This window comes from Pelmatolapia mariae, linkage group LG16_19 (genome assembly GCF_036321145.2).
Source record: "Pelmatolapia mariae isolate MD_Pm_ZW linkage group LG16_19, Pm_UMD_F_2, whole genome shotgun sequence".
Lineage (NCBI taxonomy): Eukaryota > Metazoa > Chordata > Actinopteri > Cichliformes > Cichlidae > Pelmatolapia > Pelmatolapia mariae.
The window spans coordinates 57,663,455-57,678,200 of record NC_086241.1 but is presented as its reverse complement, the minus strand read 5'-3'; the positions used below and the strand labels follow the sequence as shown (position 1 = coordinate 57,678,200).

At 38.8% G+C, this 14,746-nt stretch overlaps 1 protein-coding gene across 1 annotated transcript; it reads left to right on the top strand.

Moving 5' to 3' along the window:
- The first annotated feature begins 9,218 nt into the window (after nt 1-9,218).
- Nucleotides 9,219-10,850, top strand: nkx2.1 (NK2 homeobox 1). Its single transcript, XM_063499325.1, has 2 exons — nt 9,219-9,585; nt 10,174-10,850. The coding sequence occupies exons 1-2, from the start codon at nt 9,219-9,221 to the stop codon at nt 10,848-10,850; spliced, it is 1,044 nt and encodes a 347-aa protein (XP_063355395.1).
- The last annotated feature ends 3,896 nt before the right edge of the window (nt 10,851-14,746 follow it).

Sequence of the window (14,746 nt, the reverse complement as noted above, 5' to 3'; positions counted from 1 at the left end):
TCCCTCTACAGCACGCTGTTGTTGTCTGGGACTAAGAGCTGCTTTTCCCTTATACAATTAACTTTTGTTATTCTGAGGAAAGTGGTCTTAATATAGCTATTAACTTTATCTGGAAATCTTGGTGTGTGTGTGTGTGTGTGTGTGTGTGTGTGTGTGTGTGTGTGTGTGTGTGTGTGTGTGTGTGTGCGCGTGTGTGTGTGTGATTATGATGATGATGTGATTTTTGAGGAGCATAGCAGTAACTGAAGGCAAATCATCAACCCTTTTTCACTTCTCATACAGAAATTTAATATTATTTATTCCACAATTGAACTGTTTTAATTTACAAATGATTTAAAAAGGCAAAATGAGCTCTTACTGTTGTTTTCTAGTATAAACACAACACATTTGGGTGTTTGTGTGTCTGCATTCAGGCAACAGTTTAAACCAATCCTCAAGAGTAATACAAAAACACTCACTACAATGTTACTTGTAATATTATCGATCTTCCTAAATATAATACATACTATTTTTTAACATTGCTGTGTCACCTCAAGAAAGCAGGTCCACTCATGCTTATCCTGAAAAATATGCCTCGGTGTTTAAAATCATGTCAGTTTTTCATCAGTGATGAGGGGGGTCTTCTGCTTTCACGCCCCCTATAATGTTGTTTGCTCGTCCTGTGACCCTGCAGCCCATCGTCACTGTCACCTGGCCCTTTGTCCGCATCACTGGGGCCACCTTGTATCACATATGGAGGGGACTGGCCGAACCCCTCAGCTCGCTGCATCTCTCCTTAAATGCTCTTTTTGTTTGGGTGTCTCTCTGTGAATGGACCATTGTCCCTCATCCAAAAGGGACCGAGACAAAATCTTTAGTGTTTCAATTCCCGTGATGTTTAATCAGTCCCTGCGACAAATTTATGAGGTTTAACTGCACAATGGTGTTTTAAAGCATCTTGGGGTTTAAGGGTGACAAAGACAGGCTTTTTAGAGGTTGCCATTGGTTTTTTAAGTTGGTCAGAAGAATTGCCTGAAAAGGATGGGCAAGCTAATACATGCCCATCCTATAGTTTTACTCACTGGCCTGCACTGGGGCCCCTCCAGGAAAGTTATAAGGAGCTATAAGGTCCATGCTAAGGCCACATGGAGGAGTTTTAAATTGTTGTAAAGATGCTCACCAAATATTGCCACCTTTTCAAACTGTTTTTTAAAAATTTAAAATCTTATATTTTTTTTGTAGAGAAAACATTAAGACTGAACATTTTAACCACAAACCGGCCTTTACGGTTATTTTGTCAGATGTTATTTTGTTTGCTTTCTATACTACAAACCTACAAATCAAAGTCAAAAACGTTCTTCTTGTCTATTCTTTCATCATTGTGTTATGGAAAGCTGTTCACCTTTCTTTTTTCTCTTGTCTGAATCTGCAAGCATCACACCTCTTAGCACTCCACACATAGCTGGACTGGCCATCGGGCATACTGGGCAATTGCCCGGTGGGCCTATGATGATTTTTCATTTTTATGGGCCGATGTTTTTGGTTTTGTTTTTTTTGTTTGTTTTTTTTTTGGGGGGGGGGGGGGGGGTGTAATGGTATAAACACAATGAAAGGTGGTGGACTGGCCAATTGGTCATGATCGACTCTGGCCTGGACAAATTACAGCCGATGAGGTCGAACTTTAAAGTTGAGTATTGAGATGAAAATGAATGCGATTAGAATTTATTTAGTATTTCTTTCTAGTATCAGCTGATGTTTGCTGGAGCCACAGCTGTAAAAGCTGCTGGTCATGATATCGGTTTGGATATGTGGTGAAAGGGAAACATGAAAATGAAACCAGGAGATGTCCTTACTGAATCATCAGAGCTGAACAGGTGATGTAGAAACAGGTTTACCTTTTAGGTGACATGAATGAGTTGATGGGAAGTTATGAACTGTTTCTGAGAGACAAATAACACCAGGATCCTTTTCTAAGTAGCTGACAGCTGGTAACTGTGCAGGGGCGGATCTAGCAAAGTTTTACCAGGGGGCCAGGTAGGGCATTAACAGGGAAAGGGGGAACACAATGAAATACCTTTCTTTCTTATTCTCATTTAAAATGTCTAGCTTTTAATAAATGATTATCTGAATCTTACAACCAAAATGTTCATCTTAAATGTATAAAAATCCATTATTGTATATAGTAACTATTAAATCTAATATACACCCTAAGCCATAGTACTTTTTCCTTTGGGAAGGTATCATCTGTGCAATCTGCAATTCTGTTGAAGAAAGATGTTGAATCTCATCATCATCATCGTTTATTTATATAGCACTTTAAAAACACACAAGGCTGACCAAAGTGCTGAACAATAGAAACATAATAGATACCATAAGAATAATAAATACGATAAAATAATAAACACAGCGAAAACAATAAAATATAAGTAAATACAAGTCAGTCAACCACTGAGTCAAAAGCCAGTGAATAAAAATGCGTTTTCAATCTGGATTTAAAAACCATCACTGATGTCGATTGCCTAATGTAAAGAGGAAGATTATTCCAAAGCTTAGGAGCCACAATAGAGAACGCTCGGTCTCCTCTCAGTTTTAGCCGTGATTTGGGGACTGAGAGCAACAGCTGCTCAGCTGACCGGAGCGAACGAGTGGGGACATCTATTTAATTATTATAAAAAAAAAAAAAAGGTTTCTGTGCATTTGTTTTACACATGCATTAAATTAAAGTCTATTACGTCGATTAAGCATCGTGAGGCGGAGGGTGGGGGGTGGTTCCCTTATTTTTGCTGGGATTTGGCAACCCTATTAGTTAGGTTGTTTAATATTTCCGCTAAATACTGTTTAAAATACCAGAATAGGGAGGATGCCGTAAGTTTAAGTTTATTAGATTGATACATATATACCAACAAGACAGTGTACATCACTGTCACAACAGTGTTTGTTTTCATTCAAAGGCTTTATGGCTTTTCCTATAATACCCGGTGGGCTGGTCCCTAGTCAAAATGCCCAGGCTGATTTTTTATCCCAGTCCAGCCCTGCCTCCACACAAAACTCATAAGTTAGTTTCACTGTTTCTCCTCTTCTGGTTTGTTGTGTTCTTCATGCAAGAATATATTGCGTTCTGAGTTTGCTTTGCTGTAGCTTAGCTATTTTGTTTTTTAGAATGGAGTAACATCAAGGTTTAGCAGTCAGCCCTCCCAGGGGTCTCAGTGTTTTGCCCCTAGCTCTTGAGCATGCCTTTACCTCCGAGTGGGGCACCATCTTGTAATGTGCTTTGTTCACCCCTTTGAGCAAAAAAATAATTTGAGCAGATATACATGCAAGGCTTTTCTCACTCAACACTACATAAAGTGAGAAAAGCATTACATCAGCATGTCCACTATGTTTAAATCCTTTTACATCTGAAAGAGTAATGTAAAGTTATATTTTAAGCAGGAGTAAAATAAGTACATGAAAAAGAGAGCATTAGCTTATTTCTGCAGTGGCTATCACCTCCTGGTTTGCACTTAGCTGACTGGGGTTTTTCTGTGTGGAGTCTACATTTTTATCTTGTGCCTGCATGGGATCTCTCCGGGTACTCCAGCCTCCCCCTTTAGTCCTAAACATGCAGGCTAGACTGATTTAGCCTATATCCTGGGTGTACCTCACCCTTTGCCCAGTGACAGCAGGTATAGGCTCTAGCTGTTAGTGCTACAACCAATGACAAATATAAATAATTGCAGTCAAAGCTGAAAAGGTCCCTGAAGATTATTGATATTAGCATATTGATAATGTTCCTCTTACTTTATAATGAAAGACTTTTGGTTAAACGGTAAATGAAACATTTGATAATCACGTTATCAGCTATGACAAAAATACAGTCGTGTTTAGTCCTGAAACATGCGAGATGTCATGGACTACAGAAATTCAATAATAACTAAGGTATATCCTGATTTAAATCAATAAATCAGATCAGCGATCATTTAATTGTAATAAACTGGATAACACATCAGTATCTCAGAATTTAATGGTATTTGAGGCTGAGAAGTTTTTGAGATACTTATCTGTAAGAATACTGTATTCAAAAGATACTCAAGTACAATATAAAGTAGAAGTAAGGGAATATCCTCTTAATCCTCCCAGTATCAAAAGTAATACAGAAGACTTATTATTACTTTATTATTACACATCTTTAGTCATTTTAATGTTCAGTGTAACTAACTCACAGATTATAAGTATAGTATTTTTTTCTCTGAAGTAGAAGGGTGAAGTCCAATAACATGACTCAAGTGAAGTAGTGCTACATTTAAGTACTTAAAGAAATGTGAATGTAGTTTTACAGCTAATATGATTTGATGATGATACTTGTAATGTTGGAAATAAGAATGGATTGGTAGGTGCATCAAATACTGGGTCATCAGGTGGGAACGACCCTTCTTTGATCCTTTGTTGATAAGCTCAGGACATAAGAGGGTTCAGTTGCTCTTCATGGTATTCACAGTGCACCTTCCTCAGTTCCACATGCCACCATTTTCACCTTTGCGTTTAGTCCAGATTGTATCTAATGGCAAGGATTTGATTGCTTGTTGGAGGAAGTAACTCAACAAACAGATGTGGCAACAACACTTCTACACTGAAAATATTGGTCTTTCAGGTTTTGAGGGTCATGACCAACCTCACTTTGTTACATTTAAATTCTGCTGGGAGACATGAGATCCCTTATTGCAGTTTGCTACCCACTGTGAGAATTTGGGTATTGTGTAATGATTGGTCTTTCCAACACTTTTTCATAGGTGATTTAATACTAAACCGAAACTACCACAGTTTGAGTTCTTTTCTAACATATATAGAAAAACTAATTGTATTCTTTTTGACCTGTTCAAACCACTCAGTTTCCTTATACTTTCATGTTTCTCTTGATGTTCACCATGATGTTTTTGTACTTCAGTCAGAGTCTGTGTATCACATTAGACATTTTACAGTTTTATACTCCATACTGCACATTTAAAAAATAGACTGCCTGATATAGGTTAGTGTGGCATATTTAAAATATATATATATATATGTTTTTTTGTGGAAGGGCCAAAGAGTGAAAATATTTAGTTTAAATTTGAAAAGCTTTAGAGTTATATTACCCCCTCTTTGGGTAAATGAGAAAATACACACAAATATGGCATAGGGTCATTCAATACATGTCACCATAGAGCAAGACAAACAAAAAGAAACTAAAATAAATACATCTATCAATAAATTACTCATGTCCAAATGCAGATAGAGCTTCCTTAAGTTTTGCAAGTTTACACTGCATAATAATGTCTTTAGAGTTAAACAGCTCCCATTGTCTTGTATTCATTTGGTCTCAATCTAAAATATACAGGCAGATATTTCTGTCTGTGCCACTTAAAATCCCATACTTAAAAGACAAACACAGGCCAGAAGGTCTAGAAATGTAAAAACGTAGAAGTTAAACAATAAAGGAGTACATAAAAAGTAACATAAAATCCAATAAAAGAACTACATTCAGATAAATAATGATAACCTGAAAAGCTTCAATATATGAAATGTCTTCATTGCCCTACACCTCTACACCCATACAGATATAAGAAAGTCTGATCAAATAACTGTTAGTGACTTTCAACAGATAATCCCAAAAGTCTAGTTTTAGTTAAAACACTAAAGAGCTTTCCTAGTTTGCCCCACCTGTGAATTTGTGTAATGGCATTATTTTTCATAACATTCATGTGGTGAGAATTATCATGTCCTCGAAATGAAGCAATCTGTGGGTATTTATCAGTAAATTCTACGTGACTGCAATCATTTATTTGGGGTATGCTGCTCATAAAGCGCCAACCTCCAGATGGCGCAAGAACACACGGTATCATTTCGGAAACCCTCTCACTCCCGTCATGAAAGAAATCCACTAAAGGGTGATTTTCGTTGCTTGGATGGAGAGAGCCTCTGGGCCGCTAGGGGTCGTGCTTCACTGGAAAAACACTGGTTTCACTTTTTGGAACTCAACTACTACGTTACTTTGAAGCTGCTGATTGGGTGCAGCAGTATGGCTGCCCCTAGTGGCATCATATTGGCTTCGTCTCGTGACGTCATGTTTCAGCATTTCCTCATAGGCTGTGTGACAGGGTCCAACAACACCTCTCATTTGAACCAAGTGGATTTTTCAACGTCTACAAAATAAATCTCAAAAATTCAGAATGACGTGAGCTGATTGGATAAATTATAAGGTGGGGAAATAAAGGGTTATTACTAATTAGTGACCTCCTGTAGTTCACAGTTGAAAGCTGAAACAAGGAAAGGACTCACGAGGTCGTCGGGACTTTCACGTGAAATGATGAAGCACACACATGCAGCCCACTTTTTCTCTCTGTTTTTTTTCCCTAGCCTTCTATTTTAGGCTGTTTACGGGTACAAAGTGAATGAGATGTAGCTTAGTCAAGAAAACAAAAGTTGGAGTAAGTTTCGAAAGAAAAGAGTATTCAGGCAAGCCAAAGGCTGCAGGAGCAATAGCAGGTAGTTGCTGCACCTCTAATCTGACCACTTTGATAAAGCCAGAGTCAGCAGGTTTATCAGGCAGGGTTAGTGTTTTGGCACAAGAACACTGTTGACATTTAACAAAGATAACTTTGTAAAGTGGCCTGAACACTGTGCTGGTTTTGAATACAAATTGCACTAATTTCATAACATGGGATTTATTATTTGTCATATTACTCCAAGAGACATAGATTTATTTTATGTATACTTGATAAATTGATGAAAACGCGAGTGTGGATGTTTTTGGAAATTAATTTGTAAAGTTCAGTATTTTTATATAACATTTAAACGTGGTGCATTTGTTTTTTTCCTGCTGCTCTGGATATTTTTTAATGTAAAAGAAATTAAGGGTTTAATTGATATTAACAACAGCAAGCAACTTCCTTTTTACTTTTTATCGTCCGCATTTTATTTTTCAAGGTCTGTAGTTGCTCTGTTGATTATATCATGCACCAATCAGTTCATAACTAACAACATGAAGCCTCAGTAACAAAGGCTCGGTAGCCTCATACCCGCCACTTCAAAGTGTCCTCATTATTGTGAGGAATTAGTCGGAACATTTGAACTAATTGCCACTAATTGGCCGTAATAACTGTGTGCCAGAACAAGAAAAAAGTACTGATTTAGATGATTAAGAATGTCTTGCGAAATTCCGTAATTAAGGAATGCATAAGCAAGATTTACCTTGGATGCAGAAAGATGCTGTAATTTTAATTGCCTGCGATTATGCACCCGCACCGCGGCTATCATCTGAACAATTTATTGCAGCTGTAACATTTAGTCTTGGACTATATGACAATATTGCTTCATTAAAGATTGGATTGGATTGTTTTGGAATGGAATGGATTGAATTGTTTTGATATGTATATTGTGGGGGCTCCTTAAATTGGACTAGTGGGCTGTAAATAGAGCGCAGATTATCCTGCAAGGACATGCAGGCAGCCGTGAAATATTCACAAGCCAGGAAAATAGCAGAACTGGTGATTCCCGTGACAAACTGGCAGTGATCTGTATGCCACTGCAGGCTACACACTCACGGCGCTGACCCTAGCTCCCGTTTGGCAGGTCTTTGCCTTTACTGCACCATTCTTACTATGACAAACAAGCAAATATTATATCATGTAATTAAAAAAAAAAAAACATTTAGAATCACAGCGGAGTGAAGGAGATCACAGCGCAACGGCCAAGCGGGGTTGCCACCAGAAGACGCTGTGTTTCCTTAATTCCTGTAGGTGAGATGGTTTGCGTCTGCAGGCGCAGACTTCTGCGGCATCTGGCACCTGACGTTAGACCGCCCCACAAGACCTCTACATTATCAGCTGTTTTATCTGTTTAATGTGTGCACAGGCTCAAGGCATCCACAGACTGTGTAAGTAGAAGTTACTGCATTGATTTGAATTCGCCTATTTGTTATGTTCGGTGTAATTTTATAAATTCGTGGGATTTGTAACCTATACGTAAGATATTGATTTATAGCTAAAATAATCCTAAATTATAATAATAATAATAATAATAATAATAATTATATATATATATATATATATATATATATATATATATATATATATATATATATATATATATATATATATATATATATATATATATATATATATATATATATGTTGTTTGTGAAGAGGAGAACTCCACCTAAAAGTGAACTCAGAGGCACCAAAAGGCTTTTAAAAAATATTTTCTCATACACACATACAAAATTTTACAAATGAGATATGATTGGGTTAAACGGTAATGCGTCCTTGAGCATTAAGGCAAGATGCTACTGAGGGCTACCTGGCGTTGTGCTGCAGGAGAGTAGCTATTTGAACGCCGTTAACTTCGCATGAGAGCCTCTCCTACTCCAGACTCAATTTTTTTTTCACTGGGTCTCTTAGACGAGTGTGTGCATCTGAATTTAGGTAATGTGCTCCTTGCGTCCAATGATATCAAAAGGAAAAAAAGAAAAAAACGAGGGGGGTTAATCATTTACGCAGCCACTTAACACGCGGATGTGTATTTATTTACTTATCAGTATCAGTCATTTTCCCTCCGCGCAAGTGCACTTTTGCATGTCTGAGTACGATAAGGCATAACACAAACAATCCTGCAATCACTGGAGGCCTCTCATGGCCATTAAAAGTCAGTAGTTCAACTGAGGAGTGGTTCTCCAACTCTCAAGTCCATATAGGCCTCCTTTCATCAAGAGGCCCTCGTAAACATCACTACAGTTAATAAAGTGTATTGTGGTCACTGCAATCTCAAGGTGCAGCCACGTGTTCATCAGCAACATCAACAAGTCCCAAACTCCACACATGCAGCAGCTGCAGCGTGCTCGGACACCGCTTGCAGTCTCGGGGATGAACATTTATGATCATGTATGGTGCTTATGTTATTGTTAGTGGGAGGGGAGCACATGTCTTGTAAATGAAATTACGCTCGACGAAAGGAGGCTAGAGCTGTTTTGTATTGTTGGCGATGCCCCGCCTCTGATGGTAGCCTTAAACCTGGCACCCAGCTAAAACAAACCAAAGCCAGCACCGAGCTCCCACTCAATCCAATTAAGGCGGACTTGAGGCGCTCTCTTACGTGTTCATCTACCAGGATCGACGTTGAGACAACAGGAAGCAGAGGGGCTTTGGCCAAAAAAAAAAAAAAAAAAAAAAAAGGCAGAAGGAGAGATTGCCTTGCCTTCTAATTTCTCCCTCTCCAGCCCCAGAACAATGTCGATGAGCCCTAAGCATACGACTCCTTTTTCTGTTTCCGATATCTTGAGTCCCCTTGAGGAGAGCTATAAGAAAGTAAGTATGGAGAATAACAACTTGGGGGCACCTCTCACTTCTTACCGGCAGCCGCAAGTCTCACAGGCGGCAATGCAGCAGCACCACATGGGCCATAATGGGACTGTGTCTGCGGCTTACCACATGACTGCGGCAGGTGTTTCTCAGCTGTCACACACGGCCATGGGGGGCTACTGTAACGGCAACCTGGGCAACATGGGCGACCTGCCGTCTTACCAAGACGGCATGAGGGGCAGCGCCACGGCAACCGGCTGGTACGGAGCCAACCCAGATCCGCGTTTTTCCACCAGTGAGTATCCTGCACCTGTTCTTTGACTCCAGCTTGGAGTTATCACAGTCCACATTGAGCTGAAATCCAGATTTTTGCGGATGTTTCGCGGTGCTGTGTTTTAGGAGTTGCAGTACAGTTTTTATAATCTTTACTTTTTTCGGCACAAAATTGGCATTTTTCAAGTTTCGGTACTTCGCGCAAATATTCAAGTTTTTAATCCACAGATTTCAACATTTGTAAAGATTATTACGACAGAAAAATAATGGAACAGTTTTCCTTCAGGGCTTTCACACTCATCCAGCAGTAACAGCTTTGCTGTCATTTATGAGCGGCTCCTTAAATTTGGTCGATGTAGTTTGTCACTTTATGAACACGCTTTGACTTTGACACTTTTGAGTTTTAGGTGTTGTAAATAAATGTGTCTGCTTCTTTGAGACCCGTGAAGATTTATAAAAAGCTGATAATTGAGTAACATTGTTGATTTTGCATCTGCAAATGATATTTGTCCATACTAAATTTTCTCTCCATATAAATGTCTCTATGTAACACGAGAATATAACTTTTTTTTTTTAAATTAATTTAATTACAATTATTTTCCCCCCTCAGTTTCCCGCTTCATGGGCTCATCGTCCGGGATGAACATGGGCAGCATGGGCAGTCTCAGTTCCCTGGCAGACGTGGGTAAAGGCATGGGCTCTCTGTCAACCACACCGAGGAGAAAGAGGCGAGTGCTGTTCTCCCAGGCGCAGGTGTACGAACTGGAGCGACGCTTCAAGCAGCAGAAATACCTGTCGGCGCCGGAGAGGGAACACCTGGCAAGTATGATCCACCTCACCCCGACCCAGGTGAAAATCTGGTTCCAGAATCACCGGTATAAAATGAAGAGGCAGGCAAAAGACAAAGCCTCCCAGCAGCAGATGCAGCAGGAGAGCGGCTCCTGCCAACAACAGCAGCAGCAGTCACCTCGGAGAGTAGCTGTGCCGGTGCTGGTAAAGGATGGGAAGCCGTGCCAAGGCAGCGGCCACACGCCCACATCCTCCGCTCAGACGCACCACCAGCAAGGGGGCAATGTCATGATTATGTCTAACAACACGTCCGGCCTCGGCCAGCATCAGAGCCAGCAGGTGGGAAGCACAGGTCACTCTCCAGACTTGGCGCAGCACTCCTCCAGTCCGCCCTCACTTCAGAGCCAAGTGGCCGGCCTCTCCCACCTCAACTCCCCCGGCGCAGAGTACGGCTCGGCCTTGCAGTGTTCAGCCCTGTTATACGGCAGGACATGGTGACAAGAGGCGCCGGCTATGATTTAAATCTAATTTTAAAAAAGAAAAGACATTTTTATGTTAATGCTCGGCAAGTTTCACTGTAAATGTGCGCACTTGAACAAGAACCGAGTGAAACCGACGCAGCTCTTCTTGAATTTTTTCTCCTCCCCATTTCGAAAGGAAGTGTGACTCTTGTGGAAGAAACACTTGTTCACAAACTGCGGATGTAAAAGTCTTGGGATTTATTTATGTAAATTATATTGACACAAAGGAAGAATCAGCAGTCAAATAGGCCCCATAGTTGGGATAACTAAACCCGAAACAGGGACGCAGATAGACTGCAGGACTGCTGGGTGCTCTTAAATTTCCCTCCTCAAACACAAATGTGATGACTCTGATTCATAATAGAATTTAATGTAAGCCGTAGATCTAGCTTGTATATTTCAGTAAAAGGTTTGAATTTTAGCTATTTGTTGTACAAAGTTTTTGACGCTATTGCCGGTTTGCTGTCGTTTCACTGGTATTTGTACGTTTTATTTCTTTGTAACTTATATAGATATTTGACTTACAGCAAAACAGTCCTATTAATAAATTATGGAACCCAAACAGTTAAACTTTGTTGTGAAATTAAATAATTATTTAGGTAAAGACAACAAAACAGCAGAGTTATTATTATTATTATTATTATTATTATTATTATTAGTTTTTGCAGATAAAATGCAAGAAAGAACAAACAACTAGAAGTTTTCAAAATACGTTCAGATTTGGCAGAACGTGGAAAAAAATAACTAAATGCCACATTAGTTCTGACATGACAGTAAATACTGGGGCCTATTTCACCCCCCCACCCCCTGTTTTTTCTCCTGCTAAATCACATACCTCGCAGGCTTATCGTTTCATGGCTGCAGCTCACACAAGCATGCCCTGCAGAGTAAACTGAGCCTTTATGTGCTTTTTTCTTTTCTCTTTCTGTACGTGTGTTTTCTCTCGGCGTGAGTCAGAAAGGTAAGGTCCCTCGACTCCCAACATCAAACACAAACGCTGCTCAAAGGGCAGCTTATCGATGAAATCCCTCGCCAAACAGCGCCGTATTCTTCTCAAAAGACTTGTGAGGTGAACTGTTGGCGCGGGGCTATCAGATGGTTCATCAATAATCAATCCGGGAATTGAAAGGAAACAGGCTGTTTGTGTCGGGCATTAAAAACAAACCTGCCTCCACACATATATTTATATATGTTAAATATTAGACTGTAGATTTTTTTTAACCCTGTGGGATATTTGACACTTGGTGATATCTTTATTTTCAAAATAAAGAACGCAAGCTGTAATTTATTTTCCTTTAGTTGTAGGGTTCGGTAAATAAAAGGTATAATAATCATTAGAGACTATTCTCCTGCCACCTAACAGAGATATAGGTCTTAAACAGTAAACAATGTGGTAGCTAAGCGACGGGGTTAATGATGGGCGATTTTCGGTTATGGCTTGACCAGGGTAAGTTGATTTCAAATCAGCGCTGTCATGTGTCATAAAGCTATAATTTCAGAGCCTTTCAGTCTGGATACGTAATGAAAATAATTTATCTTTAAAGCTTTTTTTTTAATCCTCCAGCTTCTTGGCTTCTACTGGCTTTCATTTCTGATGCTGCCTGAAATACGTGAAGATTTAAAGCATACACTTTAATAAAACTTCTCTGGATGTTTATCCGTTGTCTTGAGATAATTGATCTTTACTCCACATGGTCCAACCAAAGTCATTTTTTCCTTCCATTTGCCTATCTGACTTTTCCGGTCCTGCTGCACTTTTAATTCCTGCAATTTTATTAATTATATGGAAACTTCTTTATTTCTAGACCGGAATGTACTCAACTATTCACATACTACTGTTTTTCAAAGTCACCCAGCTATTCAGACCTAGTCTTTATTTGACGCCCGAGGTGACCATTATGTTTTGGGGGGTTTTGTTTTGTATTTTTTAATATTCTCTATTTTTTCTGATACTTACCGTATGCATCGGTGGCCAAAGTACATGCGGCTCATATAGTACAGTTAGAAGCCTTAGTCCACAACTGGACCACAAGTTGTTTATATGACTTTTGCATAAGTCCCATTTTACCACAAATTCTGCAAAACACTCAGAGAACTGGGGCTCAGCAGTGCTTTTTGCGTAATGGGGGCTAATGTTAATACAAATACAAGAACATGAACTGATTTTCTACAACTTTGTATTTAAAATCCAAAAACATATTCAGTCAGTATTATCGTATAAAAAATGTGATGTTCAAAAAAATTAGGCACTAAACTCGCGTCCGTCTCCTTTCCAAGCACGCAGTAGGTCTTTCCCTTGAAGCCAGAGAAAGATACAGTTTAAGGGCACCAGGCAGCCCCTAGAAAAGCAATTTTAGAGACTTTAAGTGAAATCTTACCAGCATCAGAAACTATCTTCTATTAGGTATTTTGCAGAGCAGGTTTTGTTCGGGAGAGAAGTGAGAACTTTGGGATTACATTAACATGTCTTTGGCGCGGTGTGTGGTCTTTGTGTGCAGCTTGTAGCTGTTGAGAATGACTTGTTGGAAACGTGTGTGCTCTCATCGCTCTCTTTTGTAGAAACCCACAGTGCAACTTCTCAAGTCTTCCTGCCTTTATTGTGGGCTGTCTTCATGAACCCCAAGCAATTAGTCTCTAATCTCAAGGTAATCATATTTGAGTTAGTGACTAGCTGCTGAATTTCATTCACCCGGCGACCCAGTGTATCAGTAGTACGTAGTCAATACTCAATTTAAAGTTGAGGAGGACAATATATATATATATATATATATATATATATATATATATATATATATATATATATATATATATATATATAGCTTCAGAAATGAAAAAAAAAAGCGGGGGCTGGGGTCTCTTTAACTTTTATTTTAATTTTTAATTTATTTTCAGAGCACATTAAGCATTTTATTAGATTCTTTTAATTAAACCCAACAAATAATGACATCGCGGTAAAGAGACATAGCCTAACAGCGAAATAGTTAGATACAGTGAGCCTTGCAGGGCAGTTATCAGTAGCTTGTTTTTTGTTTTTTTGTTTTTTTGTTTTTTTTAATTTGTTCTAAAACTACAACTTACAAAACTCCTTTCAAAAGTTATTTTTTATATTGGGAAAAATTCAAATAAGAGTAATGCTCACGTAGATTACCTATTAATATTAACAGACCTGCAATCATTAAACAAAAACTAGTGAGTCGTTGGTGATTTTGTTCACTGGTGTGTGATTCCTGACATACATTGCTGCTGAGTATGTGACGATGGCGTGGCCTATTCTCGGCAGTAAGAAGTGCTCCAATAATTATTTGAATTTCACATAAACAAATAATAATAATAATAATAATAATAATAATAATAATAATAATATGCTAAGTAAGTGTTTGTAGTGCGTTTAACTGCTTTTCTTCTGATTTAGATGTTAATGATGACACGGGTGCTGTCCACGGTGCTGAAAAGAATACGTCAACGGGAAAATGAAAAATGAGCACAAAGTCTGCATTTATTAAATAAAATATACTCAAAAAATGCATTTTCATATTAGTAGTTGTATAATCTTATAAATCTATATGTATATATGAAAACTGTGTTCTTTTTAAATACAGCCACTCTCGTTCTTCTTTAAGTTCCTAAACATTTCATTGCAGCAGGCCCAAGCATTCATGAGGATTACAAATAGGACAATTACACAGCAAATGCAATCACCCCCCTTGGTAAATGTTATTGTGAGCTAGCAGCAAAAATCTTTAATTGTGCTACGTTTATCTGCTTCTTCGAGCCATTGTGCAAAGAGCGCAAACGAGGGTCATTTGCGAACTGAAATACTTTGCATGCAAAGCGGAACACAAGATGCTGTAATACTTGACCTTTCAGCATAAT